General features: G+C 40.8%; 1 protein-coding gene across 2 annotated transcripts in view; it reads left to right on the top strand.

Moving 5' to 3' along the window:
- Trpm1 (transient receptor potential cation channel subfamily M member 1) overlaps positions 1–27,270 on the top strand; it is a 132,059-nt gene that overhangs the window by 41,987 nt on the left and 62,802 nt on the right. For both annotated transcript variants that reach the window (XM_076848873.2, XM_076848872.2), the window contains exons 2-8: positions 13,343–13,422; positions 19,336–19,531; positions 20,811–21,024; positions 22,063–22,187; positions 23,130–23,301; positions 26,396–26,570; positions 27,017–27,140. In XM_076848873.2, the coding sequence (XP_076704988.2) occupies positions 13,343–13,422; positions 19,336–19,531; positions 20,811–21,024; positions 22,063–22,187; positions 23,130–23,301; positions 26,396–26,570; positions 27,017–27,140 (1,086 nt within the window). The remainder of the gene's footprint in view (positions 1–13,342; positions 13,423–19,335; positions 19,532–20,810; positions 21,025–22,062; positions 22,188–23,129; positions 23,302–26,395; positions 26,571–27,016; positions 27,141–27,270) is intronic.

The raw sequence follows: 27,270 nt of genomic DNA, 5'->3' as shown, positions 1-27,270 counted from the left end.
ACATAATACAGAGTTGTATTTTCTACACTTTTGTACCACTGGCAGTTCCGTAGGTTTGTTTACATCAGCATCACCACAAACACAAGTAATGCATGACGTTATACGATGTTAGGGCTGTGATGACTTCACTAGGTAACAGGAATACTTCAGCTCCATTGTCATCTTACAAGACCACAGTCATATATGTGGTCCATCATCTGCTGAAATGTTGTTTTGTGGAGTGTGATTGTACTTGTCGTGGGGAAACAAGCCAAGTGCATTAGTCAGCTTTTCCTTGCTGTGACAAAAAAAAAAAAAAACCTGACAAGAAGTTTATTTTGGCTCACAGCTTCAGAGGTTTAGTCTGAGCTGAGTCAACACCCTTGTTCTGGGCCCAAGGTGAGGCAGAACATCATGGCGGAAGGGAATGGTAGAGGAGGATTGGCAACAGGGGAAGCAGAGAGAAAGGGAAAGGGGCTGCAGAGAGGATGCACCTCTCCAGGGCACACATCCCCGGGGACCCACCTCCTCTAGCCAATCCCACCTACCTACAGTTACCACCCAGATAATCCTTTCAAACCAGGATGGACTAATTAGGTTGCAGAACCCATAATCTAATAATTTTACCCCTGAATATTTCTACATTAACACAAGAACTTTGGGGGGAACACCAAATACCCAAACCATAGCAATAAGATTTACACCTGATATTGTTAAAACTTACGAAGGAGCTGTGAGTTCTGGAGGGAAAGATCTCTGCCTCATCATGGTGTCTCTGATCCAGGCCTCAGCTTGACTCCTGGCTCCACCAACCCACTGGCCTGCTGTTCCTCAGCCATGGACTAGGGACTGAAGACAATGTATTCAGAGTCCACCCAACCTTTAGATTCTGAGTATTTAAACAGAAGCTGAAATCTGATCCCATTTCTGTTATATCAGTTAAAGCTTATTTAAGAAACTTGAAAACTGTTTACTGAGCACCAATCACTGCCAGACATTGGACTCTTAAGTTTTACACACTTAATTATAAATAATCCTTACAAAAACCATGGAAAAGTCAGCGTAATTATTCCCATGTTACAGATAAACTAATCAAGGCTCAGAAAATTACCTTGGCCAAGGTTAGAAAGACAAGAAGAAATGGCAAATCGAGCACTGACTCCAATATGTCCAAATCCAAAGTCCTCCTGTGTCCATCACACTATTTCCTGCATTTTTATAGCAGGGTCACCTTCAAAGCCTTATCCCAAAGAAAGTAGCAGTAAAGCTTTTAGGTACCAACCAGACCCCTTGAGAAGATTTTTTCCAGGGTGTAGTTTTATGTGAGAAAAACCTCATGGGGAATCAGGCCAAGAAAACAAGAACACCTGGTACAGGCACACACGGGAATCCAAGAAGCTGATAAAAAAATGGGGAGGGGACTCTCCGTGCAATGGTTCAAAAAGATGCTCACAAATCTTGCTAAAGTTTTATTTTTAAAAAGTTTTGGACAAAAATAAGTGTGTTTGTATAAGCAAGTGGAAATATCTGAAGGGCACATGTCAAACAGTGATCAGGGGTAACTACTGAAGGACAGGATTATGGGAGAAGGAATAAGAATCACTTTCAGTTTGAATATTAGTATAGTTGTTCCTTGATATCCTCAGGGGACTGGTTCCAGGGCCCTGCTTGGATACTCAAATCCTTGGATGCTCCAGTACCTTATATAAAATGGTGCCTGCAATACTTGCATGACCTATGCATATCTTCCCATATACTTCAAGTCATCTTTAAATGCCTTATAATATCTAATATGATGTAAGTGCTGTGTAAATAATTGTTTTACTGTATTATTTAGAGGAAGATAACCAAAAACCTGCACATGTTCGGTATAGTTGTATATTTTTTCATATATTTCCAGTCTAAATTTGGTTGAATTTGTGAATGCAGAACCCACAGATACAGAGCCAACTGTATTCGCAATATATTTTACTAAGTACACATGAATTTAGGGGGTTTTGTTTGTTTTTAAGCAAAAAGAGAAAACACACACATCCCATACCTGCCACAAGTGGCCCCTCTGCCCTTGGACAGACCAGGTGTCTCCTCCATCAAAAGGGGCAACTGGAAGTGCATCCTATGGCACCGTGGAGCCCCAAAGCTTACACATTTTGAGAGCACCTATTTAATGAAAAGGAGAGATTAGGAGTCCCTAATCAATTTCCAGTCCTTGGAGAACTAAGGCTCTCCCAGATTTGCAGTGAATCTTCCTATGGTGGCTTCAGCTCTTCATATCCTGGTGTTAGAGAACCCAGGTTGATTCTCAAGCTGTCTCAGCCCTCATCCACAACTGCTCATCCACCACTGCTTCTATGAATTCAACACAGTCCTCCCCACTGGTCTATGTATAAGTTTTGGGGCTCCACAGTGTCACCATATACATGTACCAAAATATTCTTACATAATTTGAACCAAGTAGGAAAAGTTAGAGTTCTACAATCAAAACCATGACTACCCATAAAGCATCAAATTGCCCAATATGTTGGCATAATATCCCCAACCCTCATCAGAAAACCTCCAGTGAGGAAAATGCTGCTCACATGATCCAGAAACTAGGAGCTGATTGGCAATTAACTTTTCTGTTGCACAATAATGCAAGGTCATGAAACAAACATCAGCCTGCCTCTGAAATTTTAATATTGTTTACATCATGGATTTTTTGGCATTTATTTTTATTTTATTTTTTAAAATGACATTAAATGGTGTTTATCTTAAATATTGAATTTTTGGCCCATAGGTGAGTGCCTCAATCCACCTCACCCTAACCCCATCCCTGCCCATCACCCAGGAAAGCCCAGGAGCCTAATGGCATCATGCCACTTGGCAGCTTCCAAGTATATCTACAATCAGACTTTTGGTTGGCAGATGCAGATTTTCTGTCCCACTATTTTGCCATCAGAGTCCTCTCCTCTGACTCCTCGCCTCAACACTATGACTTGAAATTCCTGGAAAGGCCTGGCTTGGAAAGGCCTCAACAGATGTCAGGAAGTTAAGCACAGCATGTGCAGTGGATTTTTCACTGTGTCTCCAAGTCCAGGGTCTGCAACGGAGCCCAGAGTTCTGCCATTTTTTGTGTAAGATGTTAGGGATCAAACCCGGGGCCTCACACATGCTAGGCAAGCACTCTAGCACTGAGTTACACACCAGACCCTGCATTTTTAATTTTTAAATTTTTTATTGTTGTAGAGTACACATGACATAAAATTTACTATATTAGCCATTTTCCATTGTTTAGTTTGCTGGTGTTAAGTGGATTCAAATTATTGTACAATCAAGTTCAAGAATTATTTTCATCTTATGAACTGAAATTCTGAGCTCCTTAAACAATTCCTGCAGTTCCTGGCAACCATCATTCTACTTTTTGTTTTTATGAATTTGACTCCTCTAAGTATCTCATATAAGTAGAATCATATAAGATCTGTCCTTCTGTGACTGACCTACTTACTTTACTTGGTGTAATGTCTTCAAGGCTCATCCATATTGTAGCCTGTGTCAGAATTTCCTTCTTATTTTTTTTTAATCTTCCATTGTATGAATATACCACACTGTGTTTACCCGTTCTTCCATCAACAGACGCTTGGATTGCCTCCACCCTTTGGCTACTGTGAATAATGCTGCTGTGAATACAGGTGTACAAATACCTTTTCAAGACCTGTTTATAATTCTTTGATACAAGAGATAATCCAGGAGAGTGCTTTATTACTGAGCTACATTCCCAGTTCTTTTTTTTTTTTTTTTAATTTTGAGACAGGGTCTCACCAATTTGATGAGGGTCTCTGTAAGTTGCTGAGGCTGGCCTCCAACTTGCAATTTTCTTGCTTCAGTCTCCTGAGTCACTGGGGTTACAGGGGTATGCCTCTGTGCCCCTGTTCTTTAAGTCTTTTGGGCATGAACTCAGTAGAATTGGTGGATATTTGCTAATTTTATGCTTAATCTTTGAAAATCACCATGTGACCACAGTGGCTGTACTATTTTATATTCCCACCAGCAATGAGCAAATATTCCCATTTCTCCATATTCTTTCCAACAATTATTACTTTCTTGGGATTTTTTCCTTCAGAGTATCCATCCTAATGGGTGTGACATGACATATCTCATTTGTGGTTTTGATTTGTATTTTCCTCGTGATTAATGATTTTGAGCATCTTTCCATGTGCTTTCCTATTTGTGTTTCTTTGGAGAAATGTATACTCGAGTTCTTGGCTCATTTTTAAAATCACATTGTGTGTTAATCAGCCTCTGTTACAATAACAAAATATCTGAGTCAATTAACTTACAAAGAGAAAATAATTATTTTGGCTCATAGTTTTTGAGAGTCCAGTCCATGATTGGTAGGCCCCTTTGCATTTGAGCCTGTGGCAAAACAGCCCAAAGTGTGTGTGGCAGAGCTCATCTACTCACCTAATAGCCAGGAATAAAAGAGGAAGGGGGCTGTCCCACTAACACTGTCTAGGGCACAGCCTAGAGATCCCCACTAGGCCTCACCTCTTAAAAGTTCCCCCACTTACCAATAGTACCACCCTGGGGACCAAACCTTTCAAAAATGAGCCTCAGGGGCTATTCAAGATCCAAACTATAGCAGGTCATTTATTATCATTGTTGGATTGTAGAAGTTCTGTATGCATTCCAAATATTAATTCCTTATCAGATATATGATTTTCAAATATTCCTCCCATGTCATAGATTGCCAGATACTTGCATTTTAACAAACTCCTCCTCAGGTATGCTAGCACAGAATCTGTAGACTCTTCCTAGAAGCAAGTTTCTAAGGATCAGGACCTGCAGAGGAGCAAGACCCCAGTTGGAGAAGAGGCTGACTCCATTAGGCATTTTGGGTCCATTCCAGGAAAGGCAGCAACACTGACCTGAACACCCAGAGACACAGGTCTCTAGAGAGAGAGAGGAAACCTGTAAGAATCATGCAGGTTCTAGCACCCAGAAACTGGTGACTTTCCCCAATTTCAGGGTGAGGCATCACTGGGCACCACCTCTAACAAAAAAAGCATGATACCAAAGAGTAGGGGCTACCCAGGGTCCCATCCTGTGATGGCAGGAGGGGCTGCTTGTGTCTATAAAGTGAAATTAGGATTAGCAGTGCCTGCCTGGCTTATTTGTATGTGATCGAATACATGGGATCAGAGAAGTCTAACACTTTCCTGGAATCAGTCTCCCTCAGATAACAAGGGAAAACTGTATTTGCATTTGATCAGAGCTAATTAGTAACACCCTGTATTCAACCCAAAAGTTCAATAACTCCACACTCATGGCAAGACCAGCCTGGCAAAGTATGACAGGTGCTCTTGGCATCTGGCCAGAAACACCTTGAGTTAGAGCATTATCTTACATGATTGGCCTTTGAATCACATAATAACTCCAAAAACAAATGGGCATGGACTCACATTTTAGATAATACTCAGATAATTTTTTTAATCTACTGTTTAATTCTGATAAGACTTCATTTTTGTGATCTTTTCATTGCTCTGAATTAAAACTACTATGTAGCATTAGAAGCACATCCTATGATTCCATTATTGACAATTGTAGATTAAAATATGCATAAGTCCAAAATGATGGTCCAGAAACCAGCAGCACTAGTGGAAAATGATAATTTTAGTGATGCCACAAATACACCCAGAGTGTGACTGTAAAGCTGGACATCAGAGCTTGTTGCAGATAGGGAGATCCTGGATTCAGGAGCATCCTCATATTGACAGAGAGACTCTTGGCACAGTTTATTTCTCCTCCCTTTTAAAACAAGCTATGTTTTTCTTAGAAAATTCAGAATATAAAATGGACAATGGAGAAATAAGAAAAATTCTGCATCCCCTATCAAAACCACAAGGTGAATAAGTTAATGAATTTCCTCCCTTTGTTTTCCTCTTGTTCTGTATTCTCTTTAAAAAGAACAATGTCTTCATAAGAACACTATTGACAATAACTAAAAAGAGCAAACAACTCAATCAATTGATGAATCCTTGCAATTGATTATTACTGAGCATAGAAGAGAATGAAGTTCTGACATGCGCTGCAACATGGATGAGGCTTGGAAACATTATGCTCAGTGAAATAAAGCCAGGCATGAAAGGCCGCATATTGAATGATTCTGGTCATATGAAATATTCAGAAGAGGCAAATCCTTAGGGACAGAAAGATTAGAGATTGCCAGGGGCTGGATGCAGTGAGGGAGGAATAGGAAGTGATTGCTAATGGGGACAGGAGTTTTTTTTTTTTTTTAGGGGTCAGGAAAATGCTCTGGATTTAATAGTGGTGATCTTTTTTTAAATATATATTTTTAATTTGTTCTAATTAGTTATACATGACAGTAGAATGCATTTTGAAACATCATACATAAATTGAGTCTCACGCCAGTCTACAGCCTATAAATATGGGCCATGTTGTAAAACACTCATCAAGGTGAGGAGCTGCTTTGCCATTTGTCTGGTTGTACATGATGTAGAGATATACAGGTCATGTAATCATACATGCATGTAGGGTAATAATGTCTGATTTATTCTACTAACATGCTCCCTCCCCTCCCTTCAGATAGTAGCGATCTTTACACAATCTTGGGAATATACTAAAAGCCACTGAGCTGCACACTTTAAAAGGTGAATTTCAGATCTTACGGATTTTATCACAGTTTTTCAAAAGAGAAAGTGAAAAGAATAATATCCCTTCCTTGGTTCAAAGATTGAGCTCTGTTTCTAGGACTCCAGTCCACAAGATTATCTCAGTGTCCCCAGAGCAAGGCTCCTGAAATAGAAAAGAACTGAAGACCTGGAAAAGGGAACTGTGACTCAGGGGAGGGGTTGTCTGTGACAGCATCTGACGTTTCTTAAAAGCTAACTCTGTCACGTTCCCAGGGACTATGAAGGTAAAGCACAGGAAATCTAGTCTATCAAGAACTATGTCATTTGGGTTTCACTCCAGTCTACAGCCTATAAATATGGGCCACGTTGTAAAACACTCATCAAGGTGAGGAGCTGCTTTGCCATATGGTGCAGAGAGGCTGAATTTGACCTGAGTGTGTCCCTAAGGGGAAGAGCAGGGAGTCTCAGCCAACACACCAGAAATGGCCTGCTGGACCCAGGCCATGACCTCCAAGGGCAGTGGTGGTAAGTAGGCGGGAGGGTGGAGCAGGAAGGAATGATTGTGGGTTTTCATCCTTGTGCCCATAAGGAAGGGTGGTTTGTGCCAGTGCTTTGGCTGTTTGTTTAATTCTCTGCAGTGGAGAGTTTCCAGGCATGCAGGTGCTGCCTCAGGTGGGGCCCACAGTTATCCCTAGGAAGCAGGCCAGGGCAGATCCCAGAGAGTCATCAGTGCAGAGATGGGGACCCACAGCACCTGTAGCTATGGAAAAATACCAGCCACTGTTCCTACATGGAGAGGGCTCTCAAGAAAAGCCAGATATCATGGTCTCCCTCTTGGTTAATAATGACAGCTAATTGTATTTATATACAAGGGTCAAATCAAGCTCATGTGTGGGCCATATGCAGCAGTGGGTGAGAGTTTGAGTCATCTACTTTAAATATACACATGAAACAAGTGGTTTCTTCTGGCTAAACTGGTCCACAAATCAGTCATTTCACTGTGGGGTTTGCTGTTAATTTTGGCTCAAGGAACAGCGCCATTGAGTAAACAGACTCATCTAGCAAAAAAAGAAAAAACTAGCTTTTATGTTTGGAAGCCACTTCCGATGATCCTATCTTCCCAGACCAAAGGTACATACACCCTGTCTTTACAGCAGACCCCCAAGCCTCACTCTTGTCCCTGCTCCAGCCTACTTTAGAGTGTGCTCCACTGCCTCCTGTTCTCACCTCATGCGGTGTAAATACATTCTAGATGATCAGATTGTTAAATCTCCCCCATATCCCCTCATGCCCCCTAGCTTCCCACCACCACCCATTTCTCAGTTCCCTTCACAGAAAACTTTCTCACAGAGTGACATTTGAAGTCCACACTTCCTCAGCCCTTTCATTATAAATCTACACAAATCCAGAGAATGAGGGCAACATGTACCTGGACCACCATCCATATTATACAAAAGATAACTTGGACATGTTGTAACACATCTCCAACTCCCCCCACCTCAAGGTTCATCAAGGACAGGTGGTACCCAGCAAAAGGGTCATTTAGTGATAACTAAGATTCCCACTTAATTCCAGTATCTCCCAAATACTACACGAATGGTATCCCAGATGAGGCTTAAAACACTCAAAAGCATTTCCGTTTCAGAAATGAGAAATAGCTCAGAGGACTTGAGAGTTGTGCTGGTGATGCTCCTGTTTTGTCCCTAGTGTGACCTCCACTGTGCCTTCACTCAGGCAGGCAGACATCACAGCTGGGATGAACATCCTCAAGGGCAGATTTTAATCCCCAATACAAAGCATTCCCATCATCTCTCACTAAGGCTTTCAAAATGACCATTCCTCGTGAATAAGAATATTTCACAGGATGGGGCATATCTCTCCTCAGGTAGAGGGATCCAAAGGGGCTGTACATGAATCTCGGGAGGCCCTGCCCTCCTTCCTTTCACAAGGACATGTTTTGCAAGAATGAGATGGGTGATGCTTACAAAGTGGGACACTGCAGTGGGCACTCTAGAACTTGTGTGACTAATTTCTAAGCAGTTGGGAGGCATCGGTTCAACAATTTTGTGGCTGTTGGTTACAACCATGGCTTTTATTCAGCACTGGAGTGTGACAAGAGGGGAAGAAGGAATGTTTGACTAAGGGGGCCCTCCACCCATTGCCTTTCACCTACCTTAGCCTCCGAGCAGCATTCAGGAGCTGAGCTCCTCCCCAGGTGGGCAAAGACTCATTGAGCACCCCAGGTCGCTCCCTTCTGTTGTGTGTTCCCTTCTGGGCAGGTGTGAGCTCTAGGGAAAAGGCTGCTGTACACAGCATAAGGGCTGAGAAGCATATCATTGGTCCATCAGATGATTCATTCATTCAATCATTAAAAGGCATCTAGTGGGCTGGAGTTGTGACTCTGTAGTAGAGTGCTTGCCTAGAATGTGCAAGGCTCTGGGGTCCATCCCCAGCACTGCCAGAAAAAGAGAGAGAGAGAGAGAGAGAGAGAGAGAGAGAGAGAGAAAATTCATGGGGTATGGACTGTTCATCAGGAACTCCTGGAGGCACGGGTAATATGGCAGATCACTGAGAAGGGAAAAGGTGTGTGAAGAACAATGAAGCAGGAAGCTGGGGTGAGATGAAGAGTCAAGGGAGCGTGACTGAAGAGAAGACATTTTGAACACAAGCTGGAACAAGGGGAGGGCATGGTTTGTATGTCTTGCTTCCGGAAAAAGAGTCTGCAGGCAAAGAATAGCCCCCATCCCTCTTTTTATCCTCAGAAAGTTCTACGACATTTCTAGAGACTCAGTAGTAACATGTCATGTTGAACTGAAGATATTCTCCTCAAAGTTTAAAAGAAAACAAAGGTTAATATTAAAGCAAAACACTTCACTCCTCAGGGAAAATATGTTAGTCACATTCTAGAACTTCTGTAGGAGGAGGGAGAGGATTTTCAGTGAAGCAGAAGGACTGTAGATGCCAGCTGCACTTGCCCAGAGCCACAAGCAATGGCTGGCACTCTGCATCCCGAAAAGCCCTCCTTTTCAGAGTTTGGAAGGCAAAATGTAAGACCAATGCGCTGCTGAGAAGTCACAGATATACTGCACGGGCAAGATAAGGAGGAGACAGGGACACACTTCTTATGGAGGTATTTAAATGTCAGCCGTGTCAGAACAGACTTAGTAATAAGAGCCAGGGGCACAGTACTGCTCCAGGAGCTTCTTCCTTAATTTCGTGGCACAAACCCTGGAGGACAAGAGGCATTTGCTCCCTTTGATCATATGGAATCCGAACCTCAGGGGCAAGACTTAGGTTTTCTAAAATACCCGTGTTGACCCGGGTTTCCTTGGCCATGCCTCTTGTTGGTACCTTATCCTAGGGTGACTGAAAAGGACGGAAAGGAAGGAGTCCACAGGGCGGGAACACAGGGCAGGGCTAGGAAAGCAGGCCTCAGAGTTGGAGCTGGAAGCAGGAGATTGAGTGACAGAACTGAGGAGAGGCACAATAGGGAACCGGGCCGGGAGGGGGCAGGGCCGGTGGGCGGGGCGGGCAGGGGCGGAGCTGGCAGTGCAACAGTCCTTGGAACCTCTGCTGTGCTGCCTTAGTCTTTCCTTTTTTCACTGGCTTCACATTTTTTAAGGGCACACGTCTGTTATTTTGCAGGCTCCCTCTCAATTTGGGTGGTCTGACGTGTCCTGATCAGATTTAGGTTATGCATTTTTATTCTTCTCAGTACATTTCCTCAGGAGCCTCGTGGACTTTGTTCCATTACTCGTGATTCGAGTTGTGTGTTAGGTGCTGTTCACTGTATTTCTTTACTATTAAGTTACTAACTCCTTCTTTGTAATTCAGTCGCATTGAGAGCAAACTCATGACCCTTGACTCTCTGAGTCTCACTTATTTAGCATAATGCTCTCCAGTTCCATCCATTTTCCTGCAAATGACATGATTTCATTCTTTTCCATAGCTAAATAAAACCCCATCATCTGATTCAAGTGTATGATATGTCATGACCATTGTACTGTCATGTGTATCTAATTAAAACAAATTTTTTAAAAATTTAAAAAGAAAGAAATCAAACTACTTGAATTCATGTAAAAATTAAAAGCAAAATGCAGCCTGTAATTGAGTTTTTGGATCAATTAAAAATATTGGAGAATTAAAAAATAAAATAAAATAAAACTCCATGTGTATATATACCACATTTTCTTTATCTATTCCTGTGTTGACAGACACCTAGTCTATTTCCATAATTCAGCTATTGTGAACTACACTGCTATAGAGATGGGACATGGGTGTGCATGTATCACTCTAGTGTGCTGACTTCACAGACATATCTTCTGTCTCTGTGGCAGAGTAACCTACTCAAGAAAGTTTGATATTTGTTTAGAATTCTTATTGTCTTTAGTTGGCATACAGCCAAATAGTATGACCCCTGTGTTTTTATAAACAAACACAAGTATGCTCTCCCAGCTTCTCTGGGAAGTGAGGCATGAAATGCAAAAGGGGAACACATATTTCCTTTCAGTCAGAGAATGCTCTGCTTTGCTATTTGAGCTGGGCTGCTCTTACATTCCACATGAGAAGAGTAGGCCGAGGACTTCTGAGCGCTTTATCCTTCAATTCTCTGCGCTTTATCCTCTGAGTGGATGCTTTCCTCTCTTTAGTACAAATGTTTAGCACCAATGACACGGTGTTCAAGGAGTCATTATTTGGAGGGAAACAATAACAGTATTGCTATTGAAGGTCCCTGAACAAAGTTTTATATTATAATCATTCCAGTTATTCAAAAAGAAGCCAATTGATCAGCTGTTTCTGAGACCTCCCAAAGGCTCTCCAGGGAGGGACCTGAAGATTCTACCTGTAGGACTGGAAATGGCTCTTGTGAAGTAGCAGTTGGGGTATCAAGTCCTTGACTTAGATCATGTCAGGGGGCCTCTGTGACATTGGGTTGTCACTGGGAGGCAGCCTCGGAAGAGACAAGGGAATCTCCAGATCAGCAGCATTGCCCTGTGGGTGGGGCAGCAGGAAGGCAGCACTGAGGCCAATTCCACTAAACACCTCGGGTCATACCCTTGTCTCAGATCACACTGTGATTCTGCCCAGGGAGACTGTGGGCAAATTACCAAGGACATCAGATTGTGCTGGCCATAGATTTTCTAAGATCTGACTCAGGATTTGTATGCTAACCATCTCCATTTCCTAGCATCTGCCAAACAGTCCACTACTGCCCCCAGAGACACGCACACAGACACAAATACCAGACACATACGCATACCACACACGTCATACACAAACCACATAATACATGTACACATACCACATACATAACACATACCACACACTCACACACACCACACAAACACACACATACCCCATAGATGCACGACACACATATACAAACCACACACATAAATACCCACTCACATAAACACTCATCACACAACACCAGCGTACACACATTCATTCACCAAGCATACATCATACACACACATACATAGACTCAAATATATCATACAACACACATGCCACAAACACACAAAAACCACAAATGCACTCTGAGCCTGCCTCCCACCCTACTCTGCCAGGGACTTCTGGGTTCCTGCACCCCTGCCTGCTGGTACACCCTGCCCTCCCTGGAAAGGCTCTTCCCCCTCTCTCCATCTACTGACTCCCACAGTCCTGGGAGACTGTTGGAATAACTTTCAGTTTACAGCTAGCAGCTAGCAGCTATGAGCAGCTCGGAGTGCTTGAAGAATCTACACTCGTTCAGGCCTGATAGGAACGCCTGCAGGATGGGGTGCTCTGCTGTAGCAAGCCAGTAGGGAAAACTCATCCTTAGCACTTGTGGTTAGCATTGCCAAGCTGCCGGGCCAGGAAACTGGAGCTTCAGGCATGAAACTCCTAACTTAGAAAACCCTCTCCCCTAGGGACAAAGACCCTTCCTGATGATAGCAATATTTAGAGCATCCTCACAGGTGGTTACATTAGGCAGAAGATGATTGGCTTATGGATACTATCTTGCTTATGTATGATTGATGGGCACGCCCCACTCAAACCCTGTAACAATTGTATGCATTCCAAAAATAGATTGAGCTACTGGACAAAGACTTGAGGATTGTCTCCTGCCAATTCTCTCACCAGCTTCCAGAGTCTGTGTGTTGATTCTGCGTCTCTACCCGCCCCCACCCCCTGTGACTGAGGTAGCCCAGCAACTAATTGACCACACAGTACCAAGAACATATGCAGGAGACAAGAATAACAGAGCCTTTTGATATGATCACTTCCCTCCTTTGAACCTCCATGTGAGGGTGCTCCTGATGACTGAGGATAAGAAGACACACACAACAAAGCCAGCAGGGGCCGCTGTGGCATCCAGCATGGGTGCGGCCACTGCTCTAGGACCCAGCCCCAGCTCTGCTGTCCCTTTAGCTTGGTGTCTCCTCCACCCCACATTTGCCATTTCCAGATGGTGAACAACACTTGCCCTGTAGTTCATGTCCTCAGAAGTCCCCACAACACCTTGCACAAAAAATATCTTCAACAGATACAGGTGCTTAGGTTCAGCAAATGGGAACCATAAATAAATGTTCCAAGCCTTATTACTATCAAGGCTTAAGTCCACCTTGATTGGAGGTGACTATTTAGACATATGCCTGTTAGTGTCATATTAGTTTTATAAAAGTAAAATAATGAACTCTGTCGATGGTTTGTGGATATATCAGTCTAATTTTTATTTCTTTCTCTTTCAGGGCCAGAAAGCTTGGATAGAGAAAACATTTTGCAAAAGGGAGTGTATTTTCGTAATTCCCAACACCAAAGACCCAAACAGGTAAGTTGGGATCCATAGTTAAGACATTATTCAGACCTGGGAATATCAACTATTCTCCTAGTATTTGGAGGAAGGGAGGAGATGAATCAAATAGGGTGATCAGAATCTAGTCCCCAAATGAGTCACTAACAAGGCAGTCACTGAGCTAATAAGTTCTTTTGTTAAGATATAAATAGCCTTAGAAAAAAGTGTCTATCACTTTCTCTAATATGAACTCTCAAAACCAGATGGTCCTACAGTGTTCCTCTTACCCTTAATGAGATCAAGAACTTGAGAATTTTGGACAGATGTCCAGGGTATCTTCTGGGCTTCCTTAATAATTTCATAATTTAGATAAAAAGGAATTTCCATCACAGGACAATCTGGGTGGTTAAGGTAATTAGATATAATTTTCTTAAAGGACTTAACTTGTACACAAATGTCAAACAATTTCGTTCACCTACATGAAATTGCATCTGTTATTAGCTGAAGAGAAGGCCTTCTGAAGTCATGCAAGAAATCAGAGATGGATTTAACTAAAACATTTCATTTCTGAGGGAAAAAAAAACTTGTAAGGCTGAGTTTAGGGATGGGAGAATTGATTTTTTCCATATATTAACCATGAAATCCATCTACCTCACTGATTCCGAAGTGCACAGACTCTTGGACATCACCTGGATCAAATTTTACACATGCAAACACAGTTTCCCCAAGAAGCCCCCAAGCTCCCCTGCCCCACATACTACCCTGCACATTCTTCTTCCTGCTTGAACCCCAGTGATTGTCCCTCAAGATAGAAATGCCATTATGGGACAATGCCAGTGATCACACAAGTCTTTTCTTTATTGTCCCTCTTTATTTTGTGGCACCTAAGCTCTCCTCTATAGTAACTATCCATGCTAGCCCCTGTTAGCACCTGCCAACATGACAGCCTGCCACACAGCCAAGTGGTCAGGCAGTAGAAGAGGCAGAAGAGCTTCAGGGCTCACACACAGTTCTCCTCTGTGAGCTCTATGCATTCTCTAGCATGGACTCCTAAAAGCTAGAATTTAAACAAACAAAAACTATTTAAAGGCCCTGTGAATTGTCTCAAAGGCAAACAACAAAGGGAAAAAAAAAAAGCTTTTTCAAGGAAATCTACTGAAGTTTGGTAGGAGAAATCTGTGGAATTTAAACAAAGAGAGTTTCCCCAATCCCAGTTCAGCAAGGTGGAGACTCCATACCACTCTGCTATAGCCTAGAACACAGGACTCCCTCTACCCTCAACTCCCAATCAAAACTCCTTTGTCCAGAGAGGAGCAGGACTCCTGCATTTCCCACCCAGTCTTCTGCTACCTATTGTTGAGGCTGACCCTGAGTGAGAGCATGTACATGAGCAGCAGCCAAAGAAAATAGGAGTAATTATACTGATTTTGGAGAAAATAGAGATTAAGGCCAAAAATGTTGCTAAAGATAAAGAGGATTTTTTTTTTTTTGGTACCAATGATTCAACCCAAGGGCATTTAACCAGTGAATCACATCTTCATCCCTTCTTAAATGTTTTATTTAGAGATAGGATCTGGCTAAGTTGCTTAGGACCTCATTAAGTTGCTGAGGCTGGCTTTGAGCTTGTGATCCTCCTGTTTCAGCCTCCTGAGCTGCTGAGTTTATGGGCATGCACTAAGAGGAATATTTTTAAATGAAAAAGGGGTCAACCCACTAGGAAGTTATATGCAATTGTAGACACATATGTGCCAAAATGACAGCATACCAAAATACATGAAACAAAATAACAGCATACCAAAATACATGAAGCAAAATTGACAGCAATAATGGTAGATGTAAGCAATTCAACAATAATAGAGACTTCAAAAATCCCTTTTTCAATAACAGAACACTTGGAAGATCAACAAAGGAATAGAAGACTTCAGCAACACTATAAAGCAACTAGACTTAACAAACATCTATAGAACTTGCCACCCAAGAACAGAACCCACATTCTTGTCAAGTGCATGTGGGAAGAATCTCTAAGCTATGTTCCAAAATAGACCATATGTTAGTTCATAAAACAAGTCTCTATAAATTTAAAAGGGTAGAAATAATACAAAATATGTTCTCCAACCATAATGAAATTGGAAAGAAAAAACCAATAAGAATGAAAAAGTTGGGAAACTCATAAATATATTCATATTAAAGCCACATACTCTTAAATAACCAAATTGGCTCAAAGAAGAAATCAAAAGTGAAATAATGAAAATGTCACAACATGCCAAATCCTAAGGAATGCAGCTAGAACAGTGCTGAGAGAAAAAAAAAATTGTACTTGTAAATACCTACAGTAAGGAAGAAGAAAGATTTTAAATAAATAACCTAACTTTTTACCATAAGAGAATAGGAAAATAAAAACCAACTAAGACTAAAGCAAGAAAACAGAAAAAATTCATGCTTAAAGTGGACTTCACTAAAAAGAGAGAATAGAATAGATAGTCTAGTCTATTCTGTTCTATTCTATTCTCTGCCCTCCATACTGGAGAAAAGAGAGTTTTTGATAAACAAAATCAGTGCCATCCAAAGCTGTTCTTGGAAAGGACAAACCTTTAGCTAGATTGATGAAGAAGACAAGAAGGAAGACAGAAGTGACTTGAATAAGAAGTGAAAGGTGAGACATCACTACCAACTTTATATAAACAAAAATGAGTACAAGGAATATTATTTGTACACCAATGAATTGGATAATTTTCATGAAATGCACAAATTCCTAAAAAGACCAAAACTAACACAAGAAGAAATACAAAATCTGATTAGACTTATAATAGGTAGAGAGAGAGAGGATTAGTAATAAACAACAACAACAACCAAAACTCCCTGCTGGTAGTTGACTAGTAATCAATAAAGCACAGGTTCTGGTGACTTCTCTGCTGAATTCTAAAAACCATTGTAGGAAGAATTAAGATCAATTCTCCACAAACTCTTTCATAAATAAAAGAGAAGGGTATATTTTCCAACAAGTTCCATGAGGCCAATACTATACTGATACAAAAAATGCAAAACATTTTTTAAAGAAATTAATAGAGACTTAACTAATTGTGGAAACAAAAAAATTCACAGATTGGAAGATGTATCATTGTTAAAGTGGCAATACTGTCTAAACAATACACAAATTTAACTCAATTCCTGTTAGAATCTCAATTAATTTCTTTGTAGAAACTAACAATTCAAGTGTAAGGTTCACACATAATTGTAAAGAACCCAGATAGTGGAAACAACTTTTATATATATATATAAATAAAAATATAATATATAAATTTTGATATATATATGAATATATCAAATATATATAACTTTGATATATATATATATATATATAAATATTTCAAATATATATGAATATATATATATCACATGTGTGTGCACACTTATGTAAGGGATTTATATCCAGGACATACAAAGAATTCTTACAGTTCAGTGATAAAATAGGTAAATAATCCAAGTTTTTCAAGTGGAACTTGAAAATGTTCAAGTGGAACATTCAAGTTGAATGGCAAAGACTCTGAATAGACATTTCTCTAAGAAAGATATTCAGATAACCAAAAAACATACAAGATGCTTAACATCATTATTCATGAGGGAAATGCAAATCAAAACAACAATGAAATCCTACTGCACACCTGGTAAGATGGCTAGAATAAAAATGTCAAATAATCAACAGTGCCGGAGAGGGTATGCAGAAATCAGAAGCCTCATACACTGCTAGTGAAGATGCACAGTGGTGCAGTCCTTTTAATGTGTGTGGTGGCTCTTCAAATGATTAAACATAATGTAACCATATGATCCAGTATTTCTACGCACAGTAGAAGAAAAAGTATGTGTTCCCACAAAAACCCGTATATAAATGTTCATAGCAACATTATTCATGGTAGCCAAAAAGTTAAAACAACTCAAATGTCCCTCAAAGTACGATAAAAATTAATTATATATTATATATTGGAATATTATATCCATCTATATATTGGAATATTATTCAACCAAAAAAGGGAATAAGTACTGACATGTGCTTCAACATGGATGAGTCTTGAAAGCATGCTAAATGAAAGAAGCCTTTTCTCCACAAAAACCTCATCTTATATGATTCCACTTATATGAAATATGTAGAAATCTGCAGGGATAGATGTATGTAATGTACAAAGACTGAAAGTAGATTTGTGGTTAATGATGTATGTAGGAGGGAAGTTCACATGTAGTTGGGGATAAAAAGTAGATGTTCAAGTGGAATGGTGATTTTTCAAAATGTACAATTTCTGAGGTGCTGAAAATGTTCTAAAATTGACTGTGGTGGTGATTGCACATATCTGTAATACTAAAATCCACTAAATCATACATTTTAAGTGAGAAAATTATGTGGTATATGAATTATACATCAATAAAGCTTTATTTTGCTGGGAGTGGTGATACATGCTTGTAATCCTTGCAATTCGGGAGGCTGACACAGGATGATTGCAAGTTCAAGGTTAACCTGGGCAACTTAATGAGGCCCTGTTTCAAAAAATAAGAGGTAGGGCTGTGCCTCAGTGGTAGAGTGCCCCTGGGTTCAATCGCCAGTCCCCTCCACCCATCATGCACCACACAGTTTAAAAGGAAGGGAAGGTTGGGAAGGGGTGGGGAGGAAAGGAGGAAAGGTGAGGGGGAGGGAGAAAGGGAAGAGAGGAGAAAGGTGAAGGAAAGGAGGAAAGAGAGACAGGGAGGGAAGGAGAAAGGGAGGAATAGAAAGAATAGACATTTCTCTAAGGAAACCTGGAATGGTGGCTCATGCCACTAATGAAGTATCCAGAAGGACAGGAAGAAAATTACAAGACTGCCAGCATGAGTGCAGAGAGCACATGCACATGCTCACACATATCGTCCAATAAAGACATCCTCTCTTGTCCCAAGCCCACGTCTCCCCAGATCTCCCAGTCCCTGGATCCCCCACCCACTTGCTGGTGTGCATGACTGCCCTCAGGAAGTTCCTCATCCCAGAAGCAGACCTCCCCTCCCTTCTTTCCCATGTCACTTACCCCTGGGTCCCATCTGCAGCAAGACATCACTCCAGGCTACTGCTTGGAATTCTGCTGTTCTTCCAAGCAGACATTTCAAGTTTTGGTGGATCCAGTTCACATAAATATGTGGCAGCTGAAAGTGACTGAGTGACAAAGGAAACCCTAAGCTAGGCTGCTAGGAAAGGAAGCTGCACAAGAATAAGGATCCTGCATGGAGAAAGCTGGAAGAGAGAACACCACGAGAGCACACAAGGCTGGCTGAGTCATGGGAGATGCTATAGAATGAGATCCCTGAAGCCGGGGTAGGTTATTGCCCAATGCGACAGCTGCACAGGGCAGGAAAAGACATACTGGTGCTTATTGGAATACTTCCAATATTACCGGGTAGAGAAATGTTTTACTAAGTTCTGGAAGGTCAGAACTTTTACTAAGTTCCTATGTTCAGAGGGCATGATTGCATTATATCACAGAATATTCAGTAATGTCCAGCATGTTAAGCTCATATGAATGTCATCCAGACATAAAAAATATTTAAAATATCTCCAGCAAGGAAGGATAGTCATCCAATATAAATAGAATAGTATATGAATAGATAAGCATGGATTACCTATCTGGATAAGTACCTCTGATTGGGCCCAACTCACCTATTCAGGTTAATTTACTTTTGCTAATGGAAGGGAAAGGAGAAAAATGTTTTTGAAAGACTGCTTTACTCAGCGTGGTGACACACTCCTGTAATCCCAGTGACTTGGGAGGATAACAAGTTGGAGACCAGCCCTGGGCCACTGAGCAAGACCTGTCTCAAAATAAAAAATAAAAATGAATTCAGTAATAGAGTGCTCCAGGGTTCAATCACCGGTACAAAAAAAACCAGAAATGAAAACAAGTAAAAGACCTTTCTTTGCTTTTTTTTTTTCAGGTGTTGCTGTGGTCAACTAATCAACCAGCATATCCCCCCTTTGCCTAGTGCAACACCCAGCAAAAATGAAGAGGAGAACAAACAGGCGGAGACTCAGCCAGAAAAATGGTCTGTCAGCAAACACACCCAGAGCTACCCAACAGATTCCTATGGGATTCTTGAATTTCAGGGTGGCGGATACTTCAATAAAGCCATGGTAAGGGGGGCATTCGGACATGATGCCATGGGAACCACAGCTTTCATCAGAGGCCTGTCCCCCAACTCCCAGCTACAGATACCTTCATGGGTTGTGTGGTTCAGTTCCTCCTAGATATTTCACTGCAAAGGAATATATCTGTGTCCATGGATTTTTAGCAATGAGACTTGGAAACTGGACATCATTGTATAGAACATGCAGTATCTCAAAGATTCCAGGCGTGTGTCACCTTTCAGTCAATTTGGAATAATACTCCATGTGCCCAGTCAGACCATTTTTGAAATTTCATTTTATTTCACTAGTCTGAAATCATCACTAAAATAAAATTCAGATGTATTCCAAATACCACAATACAGGGTCTTCTGGAATAGGGACACTCTACATATTAGCAAGACATGAAGAAGCAGCTTATAAAGACTAAGGTCTCTGATCATTAACTCCTTCACCTTGAGGAGGTGGTCATATTCAGATGTGGGACCACAATCTCCTTTCCCACTCACTCAATAATATCCTTGTCCAACTTCTTGAATCATTGTTCTAGCTAAGTTAGCTTTGGAATTAATTCTTCCAAGGTTACTGTTGCCAGATTAAATACAGGATACTCAGTTTAAATTTCAGAAAAGCAACAGATTATTTTTTTAATACAAGTATGTCCTAAATATTGCATGCTGTATTGCATTTAGTAGAAATATTGAAGTATTTTTCATTATTCATCTAAAATTCAAATTTAACTGAGTGAATTAGTCTGTTCAGTTGCTATAACTAAATATTTTAGACTGGGTAATTTATAAACAACAGAAATTTATTGCTCATAGTTCTAGAAGCTAAGAAGTCCAAGATGAAGGTGCCAGCAGATTTAGTGTCTAGTAAAGTCTCACTCTCTGCTTCATAGATACTCACAAGAAAGAAGGAGTAAACAAACTCCCTTGGACCTCAGGGCATTATTCTTTAGCTTTTAGGAGGTGAGTTAGTCACCTCCTGTAAGTTAATCTATTAATATTTGTATTGGGGATAAAGTTTGAATATATGCGTGTTGGGGAAAGACAAACATTTGGACCACCGTATTGAGTATCCTGTATTTTTATTCATTAAACCTGACAACTCCTCCCAAAGTTGCCTTTAGTCACTCAGCTACAGACCCACACAGGGGTCTCTGGGACACATAGAGAGAGAGACAAGACAGACACTCTTACTTGGTCATGAGCAATAACCCTGCAACCCCTCTGACATGAAAAGCAAAACCAAGAACAGGTGCTGAGCATCACATCCTCTTTTACAGTATATCCGTGTATCCTATGACACCAAGCCAGATTCCCTGCTTCATCTCATGGTGAAAGATTGGCAGCTGGAACTCCCCAAGCTCTTAATATCTGTGCATGGTGGTCTCCAGAACTTTGAGATGCAGCCCAAGCTGAAGCAGGTGTTTGGGAAAGGTCTGATCAAGGCCGCCGTGACCACAGGAGCCTGGATCTTCACAGGGGGCGTCAGCACTGGTAAGAGCAGGCCCTTCCTTCACTGTAAATGTACATACCCAGAACTCACTGTGGATCCCCAAAAGCTTCCTAGTAATAATGGTCAGAAGACAAAATATGTTGCATCTTGATGTTAATTGTGACAAAAGTGAAGTCTTTATTCCATAGATTTAAAAAAAATTTTTTTTTGGTATGATGCATTTTGTTTAAACAGCAAATGTCATAATTCTGTTAGCTTTCTGTCACTACAACCTGAAACAATCAACTAAAAAAGAGAAAAAGTTTATTCTGGTTTACAGTTTTAGATGTTTTAGTCCACAGTTAGTTGGCTCCATTGTTTTGGTCCCATGGTAGTGTATAGGTTCAATTCATGGTGGGAATACATCAAGACCAGCAACAAAAAAAGAGAAGAAGAGACTGGAGTCCTGCAATCCCCCTTAAGGGCACATCCCCAGTGGCCTAAAGACTGTCCACTAGGACTCACCTCTTAAAGATCCCACCACTTTCCAACAGCACCAAGTCAAGGGCCAAGCCTTCAACACATGGGTCTTTGGGGGTCATTCAAGATACAAACCACACAATAATAATGGTAACAATAGTAATATCTCTGGGTCAACTACTATGCATATTTCCTTGAACTGAGCCTGGGTGAGCATCATCTTCAATTAGACTGTTAAAAACCCTTTCTCCAGTTCACAGTACAGTAAACTGAGGCATAGAAAGGTTAAGAAACATGCCAGGTGGTCTGGTTCTCACCTTTAGCTGAATACAGTCAAGGACTGAGAAAAAAGACCCCAATGACATTCATCTTTAGGTTTTAGAAACATGTACAGTAAGTCCCTGACCAGTTGCTTTGGTTTGTTTTTGCTTTTCCCTTTTCAAGGAGAGAAAGCAGGACTAGCAGTTAGTATAAACTCTGATAAAGAGAACTATGTCTCATTCATCCCTGTTCCATAGGGAACGTAGGGGTTCATAGAAGTTGTCTCTGAAGTTCATGACTGGTGGTGTGATGTGAGGGGAAGTAGAAGTGACTAAAATGTGACTCATGGCTGCTCACAGGTGTCATCAGCCATGTGGGGGATGCCTTGAAAGATCATTCCTCCAAGTCCAGAGGCCGGGTCTGTGCTATAGGAATTGCTCCATGGGGCATGGTGGAGAATAAGGAAGACCTTGTTGGAAAGGATGTAAGTGTGTTCTCTGAAGACATTGACAATTTTTAAAAACTGAAGTCTGTATTTTTCGATAATTATAGATTCACATGCAGTTGTAGGAAATGAAAAAGAAAGCTCCCATCCACCCTTTGCCCATTCCTCCAGGTTTTGCATCTTGCAAAGCAATAGTACAACATCACAGTCAGGACAGCGACATACAGTCAAGGTACAGAACATTTCCATCAACACAAGGATCCCTTCTGTTGCCCTTTAATATCTATATCTAATTCCTTCCCACCTCCACTTCCTCCTTATCTCCTGGCAACCACTAATGTACCACACATCTCTGTAATTTTATCAGTTCAAGAATATTACATAAATGGGATCATACAGTATAAAACCTTTAGAAAATTTTTTTCCACTCTGCATAACATTCCTCCAGATTGTCATATGTATCAATAGTTCCTTCCTGAGCTGGGTGTGGCTCAATGGTAGAGCGCTTGCCTGGCATGTGTGAGGCACTGGATTAAATCCTCAGCACCATATATAAATAAATAAAATAAAGGTATTGTGTCCATCTACAACTAAAAATATCTTTAAAAAAATAGTTCCTTCCTTGTTATTGCTGAGTGCTAGTCAAAGGTATGGACTTATCACAGATGGTTTGGCTATTTATCTGTTGAAGGACATCTGGGTCATTGTAGTGGGTCAATTATGAATGAAGCTTCCAAATACATTTGTGTTCAGGATTTTGTGTTAATATGAATTTTCATTTTTCTGTAATAAATAGCTAGGTATACAATTGTTTTTGCTGTCTTAATAGAGCAATTGGAAAAAAACCTCTTTAATAAGTAGGATAGAGAAGTGAGAATGGGTTTAAGTGTAGTCATTACAAGCACGTGTATTCCATTTGCTTCCCCATTAGTCTTAATATTAAAGTTCTGCAGCTCTGATTCATGTTGTACATTTTGTCAGGTAACAAGAGTGTACCAGACCATGTCCAACCCTCTGAGTAAGCTCTCTGTGCTCAACAACTCTCACACTCACTTCATCCTGGCTGATAATGGTACCTTGGGCAAATATGGTGCTGAGGTGAAGCTGCGGAGGCAGCTGGAAAAGCACATCTCTCTGCAGAAGATTAACACAAGTAAGTTCTAGCCAAGACCACAGTACCACCACTGGACTCATACCACGATCATGAAAACCAAGCTGAGAAGGAAATTGCCCAAGGCTATTGAAAGCTTTAACCTTGATTCTTGCTAGATCAATAGAAAATGACTTATTTAGACCTTATGTCTTAGCCACCTGCCAACATGAATTCACTGAGCTCCATGTGATGTTTTGCTCCAAGTTCACATGTTGGTGCAAGAAACAACCTTGCTGTTGTTGTCATGGTGATGGCAGCACTCATCATGTTGCCCTGTGGTTCTTTTTCCCTGTAATTACTGTCATTATTTTTTAAACATTTTAACAGGAAAAAAAGCAATTCTCACTCAAAGATTTAGCATGATTTCTTACATCAAATAGTAAGTGTTAAACATTATTAAATATCTCTATAACTCTGAGTATCTGACCCAGACTAAGATGACCAGAAGGGAAGACCTATAGAGAAGGCTGCAGGGGCTATTTGCTTCATCATCCTTGCTGTTCAGGTGCACATCCTGAGGGGGAATAGACTCTGCTGGGAGACATTGGAGCTCAAACTAGAGATAAAAGAAATGAATCCAACCAGAAGAAACAATAAGAACTGGTTAGAATTAAAATAACTGGTGTACCCTTTTTGGACTTCCCCTTTTCCAACAATCCTTACTGTCAAACAATTGCTAAAGGATCCTGAAGAATATTTTTTTTTTTTTACCATAACTGGTGAGGTTTTTGTGCAAGGCAATCTAGGCCTGTTAAATGATCGTTGTAGAGCATAATTTAAAGGATTGTGATACTGCTCAAGTAGTTAGAATGGGGATGACCTACTACAAAAACTTGTAGGTTTCTGAGCAACAGATCTTGATGGATAAATTGGTTGAATTGGTTTTTGTTCTTAACATTTTTAATTTTTCTGGACCTGAAAGTTTTCGCGTTGGCCAACTTCACTTGGTCATGTGACTTGTGGGCTTCCCTTTGTCATCCTTTGCCTAGGGCTTTGAGTGGGGCAGGGACAGCAAAGGGGTGCTCAGTCGTCACCTCCCACAGCATGCAGCTTCAGGAAGTCCAGCCTAAGCCAAGAAGAACCAGTTCTATTATTTTTCTAGAAAAGAAGGTGATTTGGCCACCATATTTCCTAGCTTGGGTTGGAAATCTCAAGGGCAGAGTTCATGCCATCTCAATCCATTTTCCAGTATCTCTTATTTAGGACTTGGTATAAAACAGTCTTTCATTGCTTATTTGCTGAAATGAACCTAACTGTAATTATTCCTGTACAAGACAGAAAAATATCTCAAACTATTTAAGCATCCCTGACATAGAAATGCACTGTGAAAGCAAACCACAAACTCTGACTTCATCTACTTGAAACTCTCAAATCCTCTCATAACCTGTGCTAGAAGATTTTATGTGAAGCTCTTGAGAACTGTGGCATCAAGGATACTTTTCTTACTTGTTGTTTGCTAATGTTAATCAATTAATTCCCATCATTAACAGACATCTGGTGAAATAGTCTCAGAGTACAGCCAGCCCTGCATATCCCTGGGCCCTGCCTCCAGGGATTTGAACAAATGCAGATGGGAAATATTCAGGAGTAAAAACTGCATCTTTACTGCACATGTACAGCCTTTTTTCCCCCTTATCATTATTCCCTAACCAATACAGGATAATAATTATTTACATAGTATTTGCATTGTATTAGGTATTATAAGTCAACTAACAATGATTTAAAGTGTATGGGAGAATTGTGTAGTTTTGATACGATAGTACAACATCTTATATAAAGGACTTGAGTAGCCTCAGATTTTGGTATTCACAAGGGGCAAGTCCTGGAACCAGTGAGGGACAACTGTATAATTAGTCCTGGTCAGTTCTTTGAACATTGTGGAGAAGGCATATTTGTCACTCTTGCTATCCACTCACTCAGAATTCCAGCTTCCTAGAATCCCCTGTCACTTCCTGCTTCCTAGAGCCCATTCTGCTGGTTTTACAAGTTTTTAGCATGCAACTATTGTGTTCTTAGAGAGTCCTATTATCAGATAATAGGTTTTTTTTTTTTTTAAGGGAGAGGGAATACTCAGGGAATAATCCTTTAATCAATGAGCTAATAGCAGTCAGTGTGTTTGTTTCTAAGATGATTTATGGGTTGATTATCCCTAATCTGAAATTCTCTGGACCTGAATTGTTTCAGATTTCAGAGTTTTCAGATTTGGGAATACTTGCAGAGACTGTACTAGGTGAGCATACCTCATCCAAAATTCCAAAATCTGAAAGTTGAAACATTCTCCATGTGGGCTTTCAGATTTTCAGGTTAGGGTTGCTCAGCCTGTACTGCCTTATTGTAGGCACTGAAGGCAGAAACAATAACAACAACATACTATATTTACATGCCACTTAAAGTTTGCAATACACTTTGATAGCCAAAGATTTTCTTCCATTTTAGATCTCTTGTTCCTTCAAGAGAGAAGGGGGTCTTAGTAATTATTCACCTTTTATGGTCATCTAAGTCTCATGGTGGTTTGGTAATTGGCCCAAGGGTGTTTTTGTTTTGTTTTGGTTTTGGTTTTGGTTTTGGTTTGTACTGGGGATTGAACCCAGGGGTGTTTAACCACTGAGCTATATCCCCAACTTTTTATTTTTTACTTAAGACTAATTTGGGAAAGACCAGGGACTGAAGTGAGCTCTCCTGTTTCTGGCCTAGACCCCCTTTCACTGCTTCATTCTTTAAGGGCAAGCCAGCCAGGTGGGAATTTCAGACCCCTAGGGCAGGACAGAGAGGGCAGAGCATAGTCCAGTGCTTCTCAGGGCTCACCTGTATGCCAGGTGAGTTATACATGGAGTTCAACCACAGGGGAGTCAGAAAGTTTAGGATTTTTGAGTTTCTGAGTTTTCCAGTGAGACCATAATACAAGGTTTGAATGCAAAAATGAAAACAATCATGATGTGCCTGAATTCCTTTCCACCTCAGGGTAAATACTAATGCCACCTGGAGCATCTGTCAAGTTGAAAGTTTGTACTCTTCACCATGTTTCAGGAATTAAAATGAGACTGTAAAAGATGCTAAACGTCGGTCCGAACAGAGAATGTGGTTTGTGTTGCAGGACTGGGGCAGGGTGTGCCTGTCGTGGGCCTCGTGGTGGAAGGGGGCCCTAACGTGGTTTCCATTGTCTTGGAATACCTCCGAGAAGACCCTCCAGTCCCCGTGGTGGTCTGTGATGGCAGTGGACGAGCCTCGGATATTTTGTCCTTTGCACACAAGTACTGTGAAGAAGGAGGGTAGGATTTCTGATGTGTGATGAAGGGTGGGTTCTTAATGCCTTGTTAGGCTAAAGAGAACATCTGAAGTGATCTGCTTAGACATTCCAAAAATGCTTAACCGAGGAAGATTTGCTAGATCTCCTCTCCCATTCCCAAGGTCAGCATGCGAGGGAGCTGTCAGGAGCATCTTGTTTCTGACAGAATTCTCTCTCTGGCAGAATACTCTCCTTTCCAACTTCATTTTCCTTATAAGGTTTACAACAAGGCTGGAATTTGAGACAAGTGTGAATGCATTTTTTGACCACGGTGACTTTATTTATTTATTTATTTTGTCTTTTATGCAGAGATACCATCCTCCAATAGTTTCAAATAAAAAATACCAGATGAATATAGAGATGTCTGATTGATTAAAAAATGAGTTGAACTTGCTTTGTTTTGTTCTCTTTTGCATTTCCTTTGAACAGGATAATAAATGAGTCCCTCAGGGATCAGCTTCTAGTTACCATTCAGAAAACATTTAATTACAGTAAGACACAATCACATCAGCTGTTTGCAATTATAATGGAGTGCATGAAGAAGAAAGAACTCGTAAGTGTCTTGAATTTATTTCCAAACAATCTCCACAGAGAGAATTATGTTTCCTTTTCTAATTCTGCCCATGTGTGCTTGATGGAGTTGTTCATATTTTAGTTCAGCCTCTTCCAAGAGGCAGTTAACA

Source organism: Callospermophilus lateralis, chromosome 3 (genome assembly GCF_048772815.1).
Source record: "Callospermophilus lateralis isolate mCalLat2 chromosome 3, mCalLat2.hap1, whole genome shotgun sequence".
Lineage (NCBI taxonomy): Eukaryota > Metazoa > Chordata > Mammalia > Rodentia > Sciuridae > Callospermophilus > Callospermophilus lateralis.
The sequence above is the reverse complement of the archived record's forward strand: the minus strand, read 5'-3'. Positions and strand labels throughout refer to the sequence as shown.